The 13,943-nt window shown below is 40.3% G+C and overlaps 2 protein-coding genes across 8 annotated transcripts; both read left to right on the plus strand.

Annotated features, from left to right (window-relative positions):
- The first annotated feature begins 2,455 nt into the window (after positions 1-2,455).
- On the plus strand, positions 2,456-5,877 carry LOC111608531 (beta-1,3-galactosyltransferase 5-like). The gene is made up of 2 exons (XM_023333308.1): positions 2,456-2,809; positions 4,185-5,877. Exons 1-2 carry the CDS (start codon positions 2,733-2,735, stop codon positions 5,293-5,295), a joined length of 1,188 nt encoding a protein of 395 aa, XP_023189076.1. The 5' UTR covers positions 2,456-2,732; the 3' UTR covers positions 5,296-5,877.
- Positions 5,878-6,466: 589 nt separating this feature from the next.
- On the plus strand, positions 6,467-13,573 carry LOC102224213 (beta-1,3-galactosyltransferase 1-like). 7 transcript variants are annotated; one of them, XM_023334263.1, is made up of 5 exons: positions 6,467-6,781; positions 6,892-8,046; positions 8,140-8,236; positions 10,082-10,144; positions 11,191-13,573. In XM_023334263.1, exons 2-5 carry the CDS (start codon positions 7,960-7,962, stop codon positions 12,204-12,206), a joined length of 1,263 nt encoding a protein of 420 aa, XP_023190031.1. In that variant the 5' UTR covers positions 6,467-6,781; positions 6,892-7,959; the 3' UTR covers positions 12,207-13,573. The 7 variants fall into 7 exon arrangements, with proteins under 7 accessions (XP_023190031.1, XP_023190033.1, XP_023190034.1 ...); XM_023334265.1 differs by having other exon boundaries at positions 6,468-6,940; positions 8,013-8,046; XM_023334266.1 differs by having other exon boundaries at positions 6,468-6,781; positions 6,892-6,940; positions 8,013-8,236.
- Positions 13,574-13,943: the final 370 nt, after the last annotated feature.

Consider the following 13,943-nt stretch of genomic DNA (forward strand, 5'->3'; position numbering starts at 1 on the left):
GGTAGTCCTTGGCAGTGACGCGCCCATCTAGCACAAGTATGGGGCCAAGGGAATGCCATGATATGGCAGCCCAAACCATCACTGATCCACCCCCATGCTTCACTCTGGGCATGCAACAGTCTGGGTGGTACGCTTCTTTGGGGCTTCTCCACACCGTAACTCTCCCGGATGTGGGGAAAACAGTAATGGTGGACTCATCAGAGAACAATACATGTTTCACATTGTCCACAGCCCAAGATTTGCGCTCCTTGCACCATTGAAACCCACGTTTGGCATTGGCTATAGCAGCCCGGCCGTGTATATTGACCCTGTGGAGCTCCCGACGGACAGTTTTGGTGGAAACAGGAGAGTTGAGGTGCACATTTAATTCTGCCGTGATTTGGGCAGCCGTGGTTTTATGTTTTTTGGATACAATCCGCGTTAGCACCCGAACATCCCTTTCAGACAGCTTCCTCTTGCGTCCACAGTTAATCCTGTTGGATGTGGTCCGTCCTGTATATATGTAATGGTCTCGCTATGGTGTCTTGAACCAATGCTAACCATCAGCCAAACTCCTTTCACACGAGTCAGGATTTGTCAGCTCCTCTTTATTTTCCATGTAGAACAGAGTGAAACTGCAAACACAAACAACTCAGAATAAGCTCAAAACAGCTAATAGAAATGTTTCAGATACAGTTACATAAGTACAAAACAACGCTACGTAATGGCCTAAAATATCTTAACGGCCTGCTAGCAATGACGTAGCAACAATCGACTCGCTGACATTTATCTTCAGAACCAACATAAATTCAATAGACAACTCACTCGGCCTTACACGTTAACACAAACGCTCATTCTGAACTATAATATGTCACTTACAGACATTGCCTCGAAGAAACTGAACAGAATGCGACACCACAACAGACACATCAGTCCATCTGCTTCACCGCTAGCCGAACAAACGCCCTAAGCCACATAAAAGTAAAGCATTTCCCCTTCCCCAAAACATCCAGTAGATGGCTGCAATGTGCCATACAAAATAAAGCACCCACAGTTCTCAGTTTACAAGACAACTTACAGGACAATATATATATATATATATATATATATATATATATATATATATATATATATATATATATATATATATATATACTGTATACATATTCTTATTATTTTTTGGAGATTACCAGTGACGTGCGGTCAGGGGAGGCAGGTGAGGCAGTGCCTCACCAGCCATCATGGAAAGAAAGAAAATATATAATCATAAAGTAATTTAAATTGTTATATTCATCCGGTGGTTTGTACTAAAAAATATTTATTTTTCATGTAGCTTCACCAATTTCGATTTTTATTTGTTCAAAATCGCTGAATTTTCTTATTTTCCCATTCAAATGCTTGGAAGCGATGCCGGTGAGGCAGCAGCGAGCTCTGCCTCACCTTGGATTGCGCAACCCCTGGCTCTGCGCTGGCTGCTAAGCGGAGAGAGCATGTTGCTGTACGGCGTCAATAAAATGGTTTAAACAAATTTAATATGTGAACTTATTTCCAATAATTTAGGTTATGTATATAATGTACAGTGCTTTTTGTCACCAACTGTGTTTGTGTAACGTGTTTCGTGTAATGAGCGATTATAAACGGCAGAGAACAGGTTCGAGGTGAGGCAGGCAGTTCTCTTGCCTCATGGCAGGGGGCGCTCAAGATCCCAGACGTTCGTCTTGTTCACTCCTCAACTGCCGAGTAAGTGACAGCGAGCTAGGCTAAACGATTCGGGAAGCAAGTCAAGTGCAGCGATAGATTGATCTCCATTGAGACAGAGAGACTTTTAAAACTGAAGGAAGATAAGGAGGACTTCTATCGCAAAGTGACGGATGTTTTTGTGCAGAAGGAGCGACGCATGGACTTCATTTATAAGTAAAGGTAAGACAGTAATAACATTTATTTTGTTTTGTTTTTTAAGGAAATGTGTGTTTTGTGAGCTACAGTTTGTATGTGTAAGGATGCAGAAGTGAAACATAACCTGTAAACTGCTGTCAATCTATGCATCTATTTGCAAATCTGATTCTGATGACGTCAGTGCCTCACCAGCTATGAACCTCACCGCACGTCACTGGAGATTACTATATATATATATATATATATATATATATATATATATATATATATATATATATATATAGTCAAACCCATGTTTGGTGGCAGTGTCTATTGAATCCTGTTTAATTGTTATATTTTTATAGTTATTGAAATGATTTGTACCCAAACTAATCCTGTTGTGTTTGTCTGTATTTCTTTCTTTTTTTTAATTTTTTATTTTGTACTGATTCAACAGTAAATATATTTTATGTTTTATTATTATTATTATTATTATTATTATTGACTTGGGAGTGTAGTGCTTGTTGGGTCAGACGGTATTCTTTGACTCGCTTTCTGAAAGGCTAAAATTACTGCAGGTTTCACTCTTGTGCTTTTCCAGTAGGCCACGCCAGCGCTGTTCTGTTGCACAGCTTCCTTCCACAGTTGAGGCTTTCAGGGTGTTTTCAGCGCGGGTGGGTGTCAGCCGTGACCGACTAACTGTTGATAACGACGGTGCAGGCAAAAAACCTTATCAGCATTTTCTCTAAAGTCAAGAGTCCCGCAGCGAGCTGTCGGACTCCTGCTGGCTGCGGCTCCACCGGTGAGGAGCCTCGAGGTTCGGTCGGGTCCCCGGCCCCCCGGTGTGGCTCTCCGCCGAAGTCGGTGTCATCTTGCTCATGTTTTCCGCTCAGAATGGATCACGGCAACGTCTGGAAATGTTCGGTGACGTGAAAGAACGCAATCCTTTACATAAGTAAGATAATGCTTAAATTTGTATATTTCTTTCTGAGTTTACATTCCGTTGCAGGTGCTTCGTGACACTGTAAACTGTTGAGTTCCTATTATTTTTTTTGGAGATGAGTGGAGGGCGCGTTATGAGAAAAATAACCTATCATCAAAAATAATGCTTAGTAAATAAAGTTGCATATGCTGAAAAATATGTTTTTTAAATTAAAAAACATATTTTTTTAATATGTAAAAGACAAACGTTGGTTTTAGATAAAGCACGGCTATCATTTTGTTCGCTGCAATAGAACAAATAACAGGAAGCATGGCAGATGTACTGATGTTGTGGCAAATAACAGCTAAGCTTTATCTTTTCAGAGAACATAATTTGCTAAATAAAACCAACTTAGTCAGGGTGGGGTTTCCTGTTGCCCTAAGAAAAGTCTCATCAGCAGACAAACATTTAGAAATTAGAGAAGTTCAGCACTTTTTACCCTGAAAAATGTTTGATTTTTGTTTCCTTTGCTTGTTTATATGTATGAGTATGATCAGAAACACTTACCGTATGTATTGGTTGCTTTAGTTTATGGAAGAAAATTCAGTTCGATAAAAAATTTCAAATTTTGCTGGGACAGGTTGGGAAAGGGGCAAGAAAAGACTGAAAGTTGAGGGATGCAAAAAAAAGTACTTGTTTGTAACATTCCTCTGGAGGACAGGGTAAACAGGTGATTGGGTATTAGAGGGGAGCATCTCCAAAAGGCTCAGTGATTCACGAGGAAGGATGGGCACGGGTTCAACACTTCGAGTCCAACTATTTAGGTACAATGATCTTCAATGTACTACAATTGCGAGGAATCTTGCGATTTTATACCAAAAAGGAAAGGTGATGTAGCACAGTGGTACACATGAACCGGGCACAACGTTTTTGGCAAGTTTTCCCGGCATCAACATTTCAATAAATGAAATAAAGTTTGTCCATTTGAACATTAAATATCCTGAGTTTGTAGTGAATTCAGTTGAATATAGGATGAAAAGTATTTGCAAATAACCCAATTCTGTTATTTGCAGAATGAGGTAGTTATATTTTACTTCATTGTAATTGGGTTATAATAAGGCCTTGAAGGAGCCCAGGAGTTTAGACTTATGATAATGAACTGTATTGGAAACGGAACAACTCAAACAGATGGCACAGTTTCATGTGCTGTATCAGATTATAATAGCAAAAGCTAATTTGCATCTGCGGTCTCTTGACAATTTACAAAAATGGACATACAACAATAAAATAAGACAGAATGGACCAGAATCTGTGGCGCGACAAAGATTATGGCAAGGAGGGATTCCAGCTGTAAACACTTGGAGCTCATCACCAAATATGCTAACCCGTTTAATTCTTTTCTCTACAGAAAACCTTTGTGTCATGGGAAGAAGTCGTCATTTCGTTTTTGGTTTCAGTTCCTGGTTCTTGTTTGCCTGCTGCTCCTCTGTCTCTTCTACACTGTGTGCAACAATACACTGTCACGTGGGAAAGGTGTTTCTGTCCAAAGTACCTGCAGCTGGCTTCCTGTCCAAACTCCTCGGGGTAACGCACCGCCTTATCGAGTCCACCCAAAACACAGACTTGCGCTAAATGACATGAATGAAAACACAGAGCCACACCCTGCGCAGCAACAACCCGTTCAATACCATGAAGCTTATCCGCACAACTACAGGTTTGTCATGGAGAACGCCGAGGTTTGCAAAGTCAACTCGCCTTTCCTGGTCCTGATGGTGCCGGTGGCGCCAAGCAACGTTGCGGCTCGGGACGCGATCCGGGCAACGTGGGGCAAAGACCAAGTGGTTCAGGGCAAGAAGTTACTCACTCTGTTCGTGTTGGGTCTCGATAAAACACACGACGTTGAGAAGCTCCAACAGGAGAACCAGCAGCACAACGACCTGATCCAGAGTAACTTCCTGGACACGTATCTCAACCTGACCATTAAAACCATGGTGATCATGGACTGGCTGGCCACGCGCTGCCCTGCAGCCGCCTACGCCATGAAGGTGGACTCCGACATGTTCCTGAACATTGATAACCTGGTGATTATGTTGAAGAAGCCAGGGATCCCCCAAAATAACTATTTGACAGGAATGCTTAAGGGGAATGTGCCCGTTATCCGGTCCAAGAACTCCAAGTGGTACGTTCCCGAGGAGATGTACCCCGAGCCCCTGTATCCCACATACCCCCTGGGCATGGGGTACGTCTTTTCCAACGACCTTCCCGCTAAATTAGTGGAGGTCTCAAAATCTGTCAAGCCTTTTAACATAGAAGATGCTTATATTGGGATGTGCATTAAAAAGCTTGGACTTTCACTTACATCTCCTCCAGATTACTCTCAGTTTAGGGACTATAACACAAGATACGATCGCTGTGAATTCTCTAAAGTCATTACGTACATTCTTGATTCTTCAGAACAACTGATCCATTATTGGACAGACTATAAGAAGCCTGGACCTCACTGTAAGGAATCTGGCTAATCAAAATACACGTAAAACAAACTTTAATAGTGATATCTGATTTACTTTATATTACTTTTTAATGATTTTTTTTTATGTTATTACACTGGAATATTTTGTTTGAATATATTCACTCTAAAGATAATCTTTCTTTATTGTGTGTTTTTTTGTTTCACTTCTTCATCCGCCTGACAGATTTATGTTTCTCAAAAACTTTTGCAACTACTGCATGTGGCAAAAGGTTTAACCTAGTCGAGTTTGTGTTTTCTGTCGGCTTCAAATGCAGCAAACGCCCTGCAAAGTTTGGAATCGGAATCGGAATTAGCAGCTTTCTCTTGAAGTCTTTGCTACATCACTTCCTCTGTAAGGAAGTAAGGAGGACCTGTTTACATCTTCCTGAAGTTACAATCCGCCAAGTGGGTTGTAGCGTTGTGCAGTACAGAGCACGTTAAAAGAAAAGGTCTTGGTGTATAATATCTGTATCAAGCTTGGAAAGTTCCACAAAAATGCTTTTTCTGTGTCCAGCCGTCATTCTACCACACTTTAATTATCACGAGTATAAAAACTGACTTGCAAATAAATGTATTGAGAGAGGAACTTTGATGGTTGGCAGAACTGGAAATTGATCCAACAATTCATTGTTTTTGTTCAGATATTTACCAGCTCCTGGATTTTTTTGTTTTTTGATCTTGACCAGAAGATCTGGAATGTGGTCAACGTCCTGCTCAGTTCCCAGAGAGAATTGAGCAGGAAGGCTGATTGGGTGCAGACTTCCTCAGGAAGGGAGCAATTCTGACTAAGCATTAAAAAAAATAAAGGATCTTGTTCGTGGCCCTGTAATAACTACAAGAACCATCACATTCATTCAAGAAACAACTGATAATTCTTTATGATCCACAACAAAATATCAGTAAGTCTGCATTTAAGCTGATTAGCGTTCCTATTACAGAGCGTACCAATTTGCCCAAACAAAATGCAGACTATTAAAGCTCACGTGACTGCTAAACATGCCTGTTTTCCACTTTGACTTGAATATAATATAAAGAAATGGTGTTCATTTGTTTTTCACTGGAAAATTCGTCATTACATTGGATAAATGGCAAAAAGTCAAATCAAAACAAAGATGTAAAAACAGCAAGATGAGCCTGACACCTAGCGGCATAAAAAGGTTATTGCACGACTGGGATTTGAAATCGAAGTTGATAGTCCTACCTGTATATTAGAGGACTTGTATATATAGTCTACAGTGGTGTTAAAAAGTGTTCCTATTTCTTTTACATGTTCGTCACTCTCCGGTGTTTCAGAACATCAAAGCCAATCTAGATATTAGTCGAAGACGACTCAAGGTTGTTTTTTGTTCCATAGTTTTACGTCGAAGCTTAAACCTTTTGAACAGTGAGTCGTGTTTGCTGTGAAAGCTGTTCGGTTCTGCTCTGGTGTTGGCCGGGGCCGACAAGGAAGCGGGGCCGGGCGTGTCCTGTCCACTCACAGGGGTTTGAACTCTCAGGTAACAACACCTTTCGCAGTTGTTTTATTCTTCCACCTTGTCAGGTTAGAGTCACATCTACTTTAACATGACTTCCCGTCTGCTTGGTGCGTTTCTGTACCCCGGAGAAGACGTCGAAGAGAGGAAGCGTGTTTGAAAAACAAAGCGAGGAACACAGAGGTAAGCTGCGGGAGCGGAATACAAAGTTACCGACGGTTTGTTTGACGATATAACTCGGTTAGCTTCCGATTATCGGAGTGCAGGATAAAACACCGGAACCGTGTTCAGATTTACACAAGTTTGGGGTCGTGTTCTTAGAGAAAACCCCATTAGATGCAGCATACATTACCTACTTCCTTCTTTTCTAAGTACATTTTTTCTATGTTGCTGCACTGAACCGAAACAGCAAATCTCGTTTTACGTGCAAAGCTGTGCGATGTATATTTAATGTCGGGCAGTGCAGGGGAAAAAAATCCATACATATGTAATAGGGTTTTATTTTAACTATGTTATAGATGTGAAGTTTGTCAAAATAGGGTTTTTTTTAGTCAAAAATGATTTTCTCCTGACATTTATTGCTGTGTAAGTTATTTTATGTTGCTTTTTACGGTTCCAGGACAATGTTGAAAAGCCCGCCAGCAAGTCCACTGGTTATGTTCTGATAAAAAAAAAAGAAGGTTAATATCTGAACTTAATTCTGATTAAAGTTAGGCTACAGCTTCTCAAACAGGCCCTTTATGCTAGAAGCTCTTCAGTGTTTTGGGATTAAAACAACTCTGCAAAGAATACTGGGTAAAACCTTCAAGTTATCTCTTTCTGATCTTAAAATGACTTTGGTCTAAATCATGTAACAAAAATGGGGAAAAAAGTCAGTAAAGGGGACAAACACTTTTTCATAACCCTGTATAAAATCTCCAAACGGAGGCTTCCTGATGAGATGCTTAAAGCTGCGTTACTCTTTTGGATGGAGAAAAAGCATCAGTTCCCCCTAGTAGCTCCCCACAGGTGATGGATGGTATACGTGTTTTTGTACTCTGAAATGTCACCTGGGTATATTTTGACTGAATATTGTTTTTATTGTATGGTCACATTTCTGGCAACAGCTTTAAAAGTGTGTAACCACCTGTATTTCAGTCCAACTTCATAACAGGAATTTCAAACTTAAAGGTAACAGAGTATTGTCTAACACTGACCACCTTATGGAGGAAACATGTTTCTGTTGCCTGTCTCTGTCTTGTTTGTTGTTGCTCAGAACCATAGGGGAAGGTCGTGACAGTAACAAACCGGTAAATGGAAATTCTCACATATCTGGCTTTGCACTTTTTTCACTAGTGAATCACGAACGATCTGATTTTTTTTTTTTTTTTTACCCCTCCAAGGGTTCTTTTGTGGACCCTAGTGTCCCAGGAAAGGACATGCGGCAAGTATCATCGGGTCTGGGAGTCGAACCCGCAACGGCCACATCGAGGACTCAAGGTCTCCAAACATGGGTCGCGCTATCCCCTACGCCACCACGGCACGCCCTGATCTGATTCTTTTGAACAGCTCTTTACCATGAATGGCAGGACTCGAGGACTCGTTACTCCTTGGTTCATAGTTGAGTTTTATTGTGTTGCCTTAATTGTTATAGTTAACGGTGCAGGAGAGGAATTTTGTTTCTGCCAAATCCACTCAAGTCCACTTTTTTTCCTCTGCTGTTTGTTACATTTTCCCTTTTTTGTTTCTGTATTACAAATGGCACTAAAATGTAAAAAAAAATACACACAACACTCGTTAAAAAAAAAAAAAAACCTACATTAGTATTTGACATATTTTGAAATTTTGTTGGAAAATTTAGTAAAAGAACATTCTGCAAGAACATACTGCGGTTATTTACTGAATGCAGATGATTGAACACAATGATTGAACACAACTCATGAACACAATGAAGATAAAACTTAGTGCTGTCAACCACACCCGTATACACGCTACTCACCTCCGCTGGTCCCTGTTGGCAGAGCCTGTTGTGAATGTTAAAGCTAGTTAGCATGTGCACCAATGACAGTGGATAAACGGTTTTCCTGTAACGGTGAGTTGTTTCTTCACCATTAGCACATTTAGCTACTCATACATAATCTTGATTGACAGACAGCACTAAGGCCCTCCTCCTGGCTCTGATTGGTTGTTTTGGTGTTTCTGCAGACGGTAATAGTAGCTCAGGGACGAGGTGAAGCAGGTTCATCTTTTCACAGATTGTGTCATATTATACTGTCAAGACATGGTGACAGTTTCAACAAATATTAAAAAAAAACCCAATACTTTTTATGAAAGTTGACTACTGCACCATTAATGAACAGGAACCAACTGAATCCCCTGCCAACCAGGAAAGCTTGTCTGATTTGCATCACTGGCTCTTGAGCAGATCTTGAGTTCAGTGCCAGTCAGGAAAATGGTTTCGATGAACATTTCAAGAGTTGGTTAGCGTCCCACCCAGAACCGCCAGGCTGCCATATTTCTCCTGTGATCTGGTGGCAAGCAAAGCAGGAAGTCAAAGCAAGAGGAGTTTAGTTTTTCTGAGACGGCAGGCGTCTGTTTCCTCGAGGTCTTCTTAGGCTAGGTTCTAGTTCTGTTTATGAACCAGTGTGCTTTAGACGATGTGTTCATTCCAGAATCAGATTGTAGAACCGCTTGTCTGGGACGTGGAGGAAAAAATAACTTGCTGAGAGGTACTGTTGTTTTCATTTTTCAATTTTTTTTTCCACAACCTTTTGTTGCTTCCTCAAATCGAAAACATTTTTCCACATCAGTTGTAGCATGCTTCAAAGGTGTTGGAAACGTATTTTACTGAAGTTTAGTGAAATGAGTATAGAAAAGACTCTGATGTTGTGGCACAGAGGTTTTTATCTCTTTTTCGCCACACAGACATCAACTACAAATATGTCACTGTGTGAGAAGACGCTGTGTGTGTCCTAACTGTGTGCGTACAGTGGAAACGGTTTAAAGATAAGATTAAGAAAGTGAGAAATTAGGTCCATATGAGTGAAGTAAGTTATTTACATCAGTTGAAGCAAAACCAGTTTTCCCCCTTCGTTCCTGAGTTACTTGTTTTTTGTGCTGCAACTTTGTCTCCTTAAAGACGAGCCATCAAACGCTATAACTAACAGAAAGTTTACATATTGTTGGCTGTCAGGACTGTTTACTTCCAGTTTTCTAACTATAAATGTATAAATATGTTCAAAACATATGATTAATGCCTTAAATTATTCTTTGTATTTAATACTTTTTTTTAACAAGACCCTAAATTTAGTTATTTTATTTGACATTCTTGTCTTTATTTTTTAGCTCATTTGGGACATTCTTCACATGGTTTGGCTCGTGGACATTGGCTGAGAGCTGCATTAACAGGTATGTGCAACTTATTGGCCCAATATAGAAATATTTTGACATTATCTATGCTCACCATTTGAATGCTTAAAGATCCATATATTAAAGCTTGCTAGTACTGTGAGCCCATGAATATTCAATCAGTTGCTCTGGGTTTGTCTGCTGCACATCCATGATGTGACAAAGAACTGCTAAACTGTTACAGGTGTTACAGCGTTCTCTGCATTTAATGCATAGAATTCAATATTTAACATCTTTCCTGTTGTAATTGAACACTTGTCAATAAAATAAAATAAAATAAAACAGATTTGATTTGACCGATTTAAAATAATATGTAAGCCCACAAATGTCGAAGTTTGAAATTCTATTTATGTGGCCCAATTTAACAAGTGTACCTAATAAAGTGGCCGTGGGGGTATTTTGTTAAACTTTTGCGTCTATGAATTAAGATTTTTGTTTTAGTTTTACGTTAAGCACTATCAAACTTTAACATTATTAATCACATTTTCACGTGTTAACTTTTATACTTCCATGTTCAAAAATGAGCTTGTAGAAATACGTTTTTGATGATTTACTCGGGAAAAGCTTCAGGAGTTAAAACCTAATGGACATCAATAAAATTTATTTCCTCTTGTTTGGCATATGTTGCTCCTCTAATCTTAAGTTAATTCAGTTTCAGGACATATTTTAATCTTTCCAGTGATGGACTTGTCTGCTGATGTTCCCACCATCAGATTATGCTGGTTTAGAGTTTTGGTTGCCAGGTAACAGAAACCACTTCCAACTGGAAATGCTTCACAGTCAGTCAACTTAACATCTGATTAGTTTATTTTTCACGTTGAGCAGACTGAATTTAAAGATAGTGCTCATTGGTTACACAATTTAAAAGTATTTTCATGTAAATATGTTAAAATAGTGACAATTCCTGGAAATATTGAGCCAACCTGTTTTGTGTTTTCAAAGAATGAAGTGTTAGTATAGTATGTTCTTTACTCAGAACTTAGTCCTTTAACACATGCTTTGCTCTGAAAGTTTTGCAATAACATTTTTTTTTTAAATACATGCAGTTCTAATGGACAACAGGAGACGACTGAAGGACATCTTCATCTGCGTTTTGGTAGGAGTGACAGTGGTCATCATTTACCTTACTTCTGGATACAAGCCTGATCACTTGTATGGACCAGCAAACAAAAAGTCCAATGCCACGGCCTCTTCGCTGCCTGAGCCAAAGTGGGAGGACCCAGGCCCGTACCATGTGGCCTACCCACGGAAGTACAGATTCGTCATGGATAACTCTCCAACGTGCAAGACCGCCACTCCGTTCCTGATCTTGATGGTTCCTGTTGCTCCTGCCAATTTGGAAGGTCGGGACACCATCCGAAGGACGTGGGGGGGTAAGAAAATGGTCCTCGGTCGGCTGGTTGAGACCGTCTTCATAGTGGGGCTACCTGGAGGGGTTGATGCCAACCAGCAGCAGGCGAGACTGAAACAGGAGAGCGAGCGGTATCGTGATCTCATCCAGAGTAACTTCCAGGACAGCTACCGCAACTTGACCATCAAGACCATGGTCATGCTGGAGTGGCTGGCTCAGCACTGCGCCAAGGCCAGCTTTATGATAAAAATCGACTCGGATATGTTACTGCATGTTGATAATTTGGTTGCATTGTTACTTGACCCGGAGACGCCTAAGGAAAACTACATGTCGGGTTTGGTTTGGTGGCACAGCCCAGTTTCAAGAAACCCTTTCAACAAGTTCTACATGCCAAGCCATGTGATCGCCGAGCCGGTGTACCCCCCCTACCCTCTGGGCATGGCTTACGTCATGTCTCTGGATCTACCCAAGAAGATCCTGAGCGTCTCGCCTCACATCAAACCCATCTACATTGAAGACGCATACCTGGGCTTGTGCCTGAATCGTTTGGGTGTCTCTCCTACCAACCCTCCTGATCAGAGGATGTTTCAGGTCATCCCCAGGCATCCTCTGAGCAGATGCAATCTCTCCAAAGTGATCGCCACGACTACGACGAGCATGTCACAAATGCAAATCTACTGGCAGAGGATCGTGCAGGGAGTTCACTGCTGAGCCTGATTTGAATATTGATTATTTTTGGATGGTTTGGCAAAGTTTCTGGTTCATTCTGGTTCACAGAAAGAAGCTATAATCCTATCCCCATGGGATAAGCATTATGTGGAAGGTCACAAACAGAGGAATGGTATTCTTACCATTACAATAATTTTACTCTTCGGCCTTTTCTTTTTGATGCTGTACGTTACAGGTCGACAGGGATTTGCTGGCTCGGAGGCTGCGTTGGCTTGCAACGCAGCCTCCGTTCTTAGCTTTTGGCTAAAGAATGCATTTTTTAGCCAAATGCATTCCTATGGCCATAAGAATGTAGCCAGGAAAACAAAAACGTCTAATAACATTTTGGATCCCACCCATTTCTGTCCATGTTTTTTTTCCCGTTGATTTGCACAGGATTAACAAAGCAGGCAATCCATGTAATTATTACAAATAGCATTGGTCCATAAGTAAAACTAATCCCATGTGAAAAGGGCTTAATGTTGTTTTAAATTATTTTACTAGGCTTTGAAGTAAGTTTTTTTTTTTAAACTTATGTATAGAGAGCAGTCATTCTTCTGTGCACACAAATATTTTTACATTCAGTTTGTATTTGGCTGCTATCTGTGTAGAGTTTTGAACTTTCTTCCCTTTGGAGGCATAGATTTTTTTCAGTGTATTCCAGGTTACTAAAAACCATGCACGTTAAGCTGCAGTAACAGATTATGGAGGCCCAAATATAAACTTACAAACTCTGCAGTTGGTTTTGAATGTGGACAAGACAAAAGCAATGATTTTCTCACCTGCTAGAAAACTACCAGAAACCTCCCTATTGCTTACCACTGCTGCAGGAGCACAAATCGAGTTTGTCAGTAATTATAAATATCTTGGTTTTATTCTAGATAATGAACTCTCTTTTAAAAATCACATAGCAAATCTACTACGGACATTGAAAATGAAGATTGGGTTTTATTATCCAAATGGATCTTGTTTTACACGCAAAGCTAGAAGAAAATTGGTAGCAGCGACATTCCTGCCACTTTTGGATTATGGAGATGTTTTATATATGAATGCTTCGACCAAATGCCTTCAACCATTAAATACTGTGCATCATTGCGCTTTAAGATTTATGACCGGTAGTCGACGTTTGACACATCACTGTGATTTGTACGCAAAAGCTGAATGGCCTCCTTTAAGTGTACGGAGAAACAATCATTTAATGATCCTGATATATAAATCTTTACTCAGTCAAACCCCAGCATATTTATCCACTCTCCTACATAGAACTGTCAGTTCTCGTTCTCTACGCTCCAATAACATTATTCTTCTGCATGTCCCACGCTTTCAAACTGAAAAAGGGAAGCAGGCATTCAGTGTGTTTTGCCCCCACAGCGTGGAATCAGTTGCAGTCTGAACTTAAGATGTCGGAAATGATTTCACTGGACTTATTTCGAGCAGTTCTTAAAGATAGGCAACAAGATTCTATGAAACAGTGTCATTGTTTTCAAATAGTTTTTATTGTTTTATACTTGTGCATATGTATTAATTGTTTTTATCTTGTAACCAGGTTGCTATGTATTGCAATGGACCTTACCAAGCTCCGCCCACAACCGACCCACTTGACCGCAAGTCTCACAAGCAAAGCCTCGCGGCGCGTTGTTTCTATGTAAACATGACTCGATTAGTGCATCATTTCTACCGGATTTTCACAGTATATCAGCTACTAAATGGACAGAGGAACTAACAAGTTCATGTCATCAT

This window comes from Xiphophorus maculatus, chromosome 5 (genome assembly GCF_002775205.1).
Source record: "Xiphophorus maculatus strain JP 163 A chromosome 5, X_maculatus-5.0-male, whole genome shotgun sequence".
Lineage (NCBI taxonomy): Eukaryota > Metazoa > Chordata > Actinopteri > Cyprinodontiformes > Poeciliidae > Xiphophorus > Xiphophorus maculatus.